The 5950-nt window shown below is 41.9% G+C and overlaps 2 protein-coding genes across 2 annotated transcripts; one reads left to right on the top strand and one right to left on the bottom strand.

The window, feature by feature from the left end:
- Window positions 1–864: 864 nt before the first annotated feature.
- LOC111207283 lies at window positions 865–1497 on the top strand. The gene has a single exon (XM_022705211.2). The coding sequence runs from the start codon at window positions 979–981 to the stop codon at window positions 1252–1254; it is 276 nt and encodes a 91-aa protein (XP_022560932.1). The 5' UTR covers window positions 865–978; the 3' UTR covers window positions 1255–1497.
- A 386-nt stretch (window positions 1498–1883) lies between these two features.
- LOC111207282 (AP-2 complex subunit sigma) lies at window positions 1884–3262 on the bottom strand. Its single transcript, XM_022705210.2, has 6 exons — window positions 3051–3262; window positions 2880–2978; window positions 2734–2784; window positions 2465–2638; window positions 2317–2376; window positions 1884–2196 (listed from the first exon to the last, which is right to left on the bottom strand). Exons 1-6 carry the CDS (start codon window positions 3051–3053, stop codon window positions 2155–2157), a joined length of 429 nt encoding a protein of 142 aa, XP_022560931.1. The 5' UTR covers window positions 3054–3262; the 3' UTR covers window positions 1884–2154.
- Between the last annotated feature and the right edge of the window lie 2688 nt (window positions 3263–5950).

Here is a 5950-nt window from a genome sequence, read left to right on the forward strand (position 1 = left end):
TCATTTTTCGGGAAAAGTTTTTTTTGCTGATGTGGACGCTTTACGGAGCCTCAAAAGCTCCCTTTTATTAGTATCGAAAATTAGTAATATTAAAATGTTAAACTATATTTTATGTCATGTGTCATTTTTCGGGAGAAGTTTTTTTTGCTGATGTAGACGCTCTACGGAGCCTCAAAAGCTTCATTTTATTAGTATAGATTCAATTAAAAAATACAAAAAATTGTGACATATAAAAAGTATACGTAACTATAATTTATGTGTTCTAGATATATTAACTTATTTTATGAATACTGCTTATATACATGCATCAGCTCTTTTCGAAGAAAATCATAATAATTGTTTTAACGTTTTTAACCGTTTTGTTTTAAAGGAGCCCCTTCTAATTTTGATGTGATGTAATTTAACTACAGAAAATGTGACTAAAACAATTTCTATCTTGATAAAAGCAAAAATATAAAGAATATTGTAATTTTTTAAGAAAATGACAATTTAGATGCAAGCATATGCTGATCTGTGTGTGGCACGGGATGATACACTAGTAGTATATATTTTAGAAATATTAGAGATTTTTTATATTTTTGTTAGATTCTTAATTATACTTTATATTTAGCAGTTATATGGTGCAATTTCCAAAAGGAAATTGTTTGAGGCTTTTTGTTAAATGAGCTTCTTATACAATAAGAGAGTATTTTAGATTTTGATCCGGTGCAATTTCCTAAAAGAAAATTGTCTAAAAGAAAATTGTTTGGGGCTTTGCGGTAAATGGGCTTCCTAATATTTGTTCACCCTAATTTTGTAACTTCCTTGTTCATAATCGTCGCCTTCAGCTTCTTCTTTGTTTCTTTTCCAGCGTCAGGTACCCAACTTAATTTCATCTAATTCGTTAGGCTTCTAAGCTTGTAACACTGAAATTTCAGTCCAACTCTTTTGTTTCAGATTCGAAATCGAAAGGTAAAGAAGTAAATATCAGGCTTGACAATGGAGATTGAGACTCACGACTCAGTGGTACCCGGGAAGAATCTGGTTAAAGTCTCGTTCAAACTTGGAACAGAGAGCTACACGGTTGATGCAGTCCAAGGTGACACTGTTTTAGACCAATTGGTTTCGATGAAAGAGGAAAGTATGAAGATACTCAAGGAGTTTATTACAAAGCATAATGTTCCTGATCATGTCCCTGATGAAAGCTTGTCTGACGAAGGAGATGAGGATGATGCTGTCAAATGTCCTGTGAAGCCCAAGAAGACAAAGATTTGAGATGGACTTCCCTTTTAAAAAACCTTGTTTCATTACTCAAACTGCTATCTTTTTTTTTCTCTCTATGGATTGCATATGTTAGCTGTCTGTTTTGTTTATCTGAGAAGAATATGAAAACTGTTAGGTTAAGCATTAATCTTGATGCACTCCATAGGACAGGTGTTACTTGATTTTTACTGGATGTTGGTGATTGCATTGCTTGTGAAGAGCATATCCATTGAATGCTCATCGAGTTTTCGACTAGCTCTTGGAACTTTTGTTGAAACTGTGGGAACACAACCATATGAAAAAGGCTCAACTGAATAGCCTCAACAGAGCAGAAGTACTGAACCATGGTGCGCAAGGGCATTAGATGCATGAAATGTTGATCCAGGAGCTAGCAAAGTCTCTCGGTAAGAGTTAGGTGGTTAGAGAAGTTGTCAGGTTTCTGCCACTGAAATTAAGAGTTTACGTGACCTGATAATTAGGTAGATACAGCAGCAGATGGTTGAGATGTGGCTTATATAACCAGAAGCTGATTCACCAAAGAAACTTGTAATATCTTTACATTCCTTGCTAATTGTCACTATACTTCTTGATATTTCGACAATTACTTATCAATTTGGTTTAGGATATTCTCAGATAGCATATGCTCATACCAAACATTTTCTTTATACATACGTTGATGGCTGTGATAACTAGCAAGCAACCTCACTAGTTGAAAGAAAATCTTCTTACAGATAAAACAAATTTTGAATAGTGATCTCAACGGAATCGTTTTATATCCTTTTACAAATCTTAACATCACCATTGTCTGTCGTCTTCAACTCAACAAAGCATATCAAGTCTCTGGAGACGCTAAGGAAAAGAATGACCGAAAACATCTTAAACAATAACCCCCAGCTTATTGAGAAACAATCATCACTCTAGCTTCTCGAGCTCTGACATCCTCTCGATGATCGCCTGCAAGTTAAAAAGTTGTTTCCCAGCCTTTAGCGTTTAAGAGAGAGCATGTGTGTGTGTGATACATTGTCTTGAAAAGTTGAAAGAGAAAATCTTGAAACAAAAGAAAAAGTCTCATACCCTTTTGCTTGTTTCTTGAAGCTCTCCAGCAAGAATGAATTCATCAAGTATCAAGTACACCTGTTAAAATCAAACATATATGGGGAAGTCTACTCAATGCTTGCATATATAAGGAGGGTAAGAGCCACAAGAAAGAGAGGTATGGTACCTTGTGGAAGTTGAAGACCAAATCAAGCTCACAGACATTGCTGAAGAAGTGATCCAAAATCTCCACAAACAAATGGATGCACTCAAGGTACGCCAACTCATTGTCCGTTATGTCCACGCACACGGAGAAAAACAGTCCTGCGTAACGCCTGTATATCACCTTGTGTGTTCTAAACTGAAACATGGACGGTGACAGATTCACAAAGCTATAAACTTGGAATCAAATGGTTAGCTTTCTATCACTACATGTCGAGAAACGAAAGCACAAACCTCAACGAAATTGGTGAACTTGGCATCGCGGTTCACCACTAACCTATGAACCTGAGGAGATGATTAAGAATCAGGAAGAGGAAGCCAAAGGATTGAAAGAGGAGGATCAATGATAAAGAGAGAGAGAGAGAGAGAGAGAGAGAGACCTCGTATTCGACTTTGTGTTTCTCCGATTCTTCGAGAGGGACATAGTACTTGGCAAGACGAGTCTTCCCTTGTCTGTTCTGCAATAATATGAATCGGATCTGCAAACCGACACGAGATATTGAGACAGAGAGAGAAGGATCAACAAAGTGGAGAAGAGACAAAGCAGTAACCATTTTCTCTGGAGATTTCACGAGCGATCAGACCGGAGATGTAACCCAATTTTCTTCGATTCAGATCTCTCTCTCGCTTTTAACTTTCACGAAACTGCCCCCCACCTTAGACAAAGGAGGAATTCTTAACTTTTTTTCTTTTTTTCTTCAGCTGCCCAAATAAGCCAAGCCAAGTAAAGGAATTCTAACTGTATACCACAAATTTTTAATATCATTTTCGAATTTTTTTTGTCAACTGTTTTTGTTTTCATTAAAACCTCTTGGAATAAAAAAAACGAAAAAATAGTCTATTTCAACTTCGATAATTTCCGTTTAGCTTTTTCTATCCACAATCAATCTTTTGCCAGTAATGAGTTGGTTTACTCCATATCACACTTTTATTTCTCTCCCAGACACGATAACCAAGGTAGCTTGTAACTCTAGTTTACCCCTACCCATAGTTTTCACCCACCCGTTTTTTTACCCCTTTTAGTTACTGAATTCGATCTGAATTTCTCTGGTCACTTCACCAACCTGGTTTCTTTCCTCTTTAAGTAACTCTTTTTTAAAAAAAACCACTTTTCCACGCTGGTGGTTTTTCTCCCGCCGACGGCGATGGCCGGAGCTCGATCCTCAGGGCCTAATCTCTCTGCTAGTTCGTCTTCCCCGCTGGCTATCTACTTTTCTAGCCGCCTGTCAGCTTCAAAACCCTGAAGGTCGGGAAAACCTAGAGTCGACCGCTACTCCTCTAGGATTACGCTTCTTGTTTGAAGCGAGCTATTGTGTTATCCTTGATCCCCACTACATCCTCCTTGCTTTTCCTTGACCACCTAGTGAAAACATGTCTCGCCGCCTCACTGCTGAAGAAAAAGGCAAGGGTGTCCGTACACCGACACCAAGTGGTAACTACAAACGCATTCGAGCACCAGAACTCGACACATCTGCACTGATACATGCCAATCTCTTGACGCTCATAGGCCGCCTCACCAACCCGCAGGCACAACAAGTTAAAGATGTTATCTCCGCTCTGCCAAATAAATGGAATCTAGAGGGTTCTGTTACTGGTTCGGAACTAGGCCACAACTACTTTCAATTCCGCCTTAGCTCTGAAAAGGATCTCAAAGCAGTGCTAGCCAATCGCCCCTATCACTGTGATAACTGGATGGTAATAATCCAGAGATGGGAACCGATTATCTCCAACACTTTTCCTCGCAAATCTTGTTTTGGATCGAGCTACAGGGGCTCCCGCTGCACTTCTGGGACCACTAAATGATCTACAAAATTGGGCACGAACTGGGAACGCTAGATGATTATGAGATATCGGCAACTTCAGCCCGCATGAGAGTACTTATCGACGGACTCGGCCCTCTGACCAAAGAGACAATCATAGACTTTGACTCCGGTGAAGAATGTCTTCTCACCCTTGACTATGAAGGTTTAAAAAACCACTGTTCGGTTTGCTCCCGCCTCTCACACCTCCAAGCTGACTGTCCGTATAGAGAGCCACTGAATGCAGGACCAGCCTATAAATCACAAGTAGTAAGCCCAGTAAACAGAAGACAAAGAATCTCACCAGACAAGGAAGAGACACGAGTGCCTCCCATCAACGCTCCCCTACGAAATGACTTCACTGAGGGCTCAAGAGCTCCATTACCTCAAACCTTCTCCAAACGGCTTGATCGACACGGTCGACCCTTTGGTGAGAGAGTCTCGCTATCTGCAAGGCCAGTACCCCCCCCTAAAGAACAAAATTACCCCAAGAGCTGTGTCACATGATACTACCAGTGTAGAGAGGACGGAGGGCCCCATCGGTACTACAGAGAGACACATCCCGCTGGACCAATACCTAAAGGTGACAAAAGGGGCGAATGGAGGAGGAAACACGGCCAAGTGCGAGACTCACCCAACTCCTCCCACGAAAGCCCACCAGTGGAGAATGCAAACGTTCGCCATGATAGCAGGACAAATGGCAACAGAGAGGACCTGAGAGGCTCACTCCAACGTCACCTTCCTCAGTATCACACCTCACCACCGTATACCACAGATAGAGCTCCTCAACACGATGGTTCTGATACTCAGAGAAATACTCCACTGCTCCCGCTACCAGCGACGAATCATACTTCCAATGGTGCATCATCACAAGAGATGCTTGATCGTCATCTAGGAACTTATCGCCCCCAGAGACCTCCTCTTGAACGAAACCTTAATGTTTCTGACTTTCCACTTCCCCCTAGGATCCCGACAACAGAGGAGGTTATGGAGGAACTGCGAGAAGTCACCTACCAATATACCAACTGCCCTGATCCGGCGGAGAGTGCTGCACGACGACATAGGGTGCTTGACAGTGAAGCCCGGGGCTTGATGGAAGAGACGGCAGCGCGTATGATTGCTGCTGCTACAGTAACTGCATCATCTCCTGCCCAACAGCTGATCTGTTTCCAACCAGAGGAAGGGTATGCACATACCTCAGGACAGGAGATCATCTTTATGCAAGCTGAGGGAGATGCAGTAGCCAACCTCATCCCCTCCCATTCTGGTATATCAAGGGCGGGGAGACCCCCTAAGAGTAAACAGAGTACACCTGCTCAAAGAAGGCTACGGGGACCAAACCTCCGGAAGCATAACCAAGCCATATCCCAACGATCCCCATCTACCCGATCTACTGCCAATGCACACAAGGGGGACACTTCAACGAGATCAACAAGAAGAAGAACCTCACACACTGGATCCCACACTCGCTTCACGCCTCGGACAAACGATAGAGCCTCTCTCCCTCAAGCTCCACCGACACAAAGGAGAGAGCCAAATCAAAGCACTCAAAGTTATGTCCCACAAGAGGAAGAGTCCCAACCACAAGCTCAACAAACACATCAGACCCCAAGAAGGACAAATAATGTAGGGCAACCGGCGAGCCAAAATGA

This window comes from Brassica napus, chromosome C6, assembly GCF_020379485.1.
Source record: "Brassica napus cultivar Da-Ae chromosome C6, Da-Ae, whole genome shotgun sequence".
NCBI lineage: Eukaryota > Viridiplantae > Streptophyta > Magnoliopsida > Brassicales > Brassicaceae > Brassica > Brassica napus.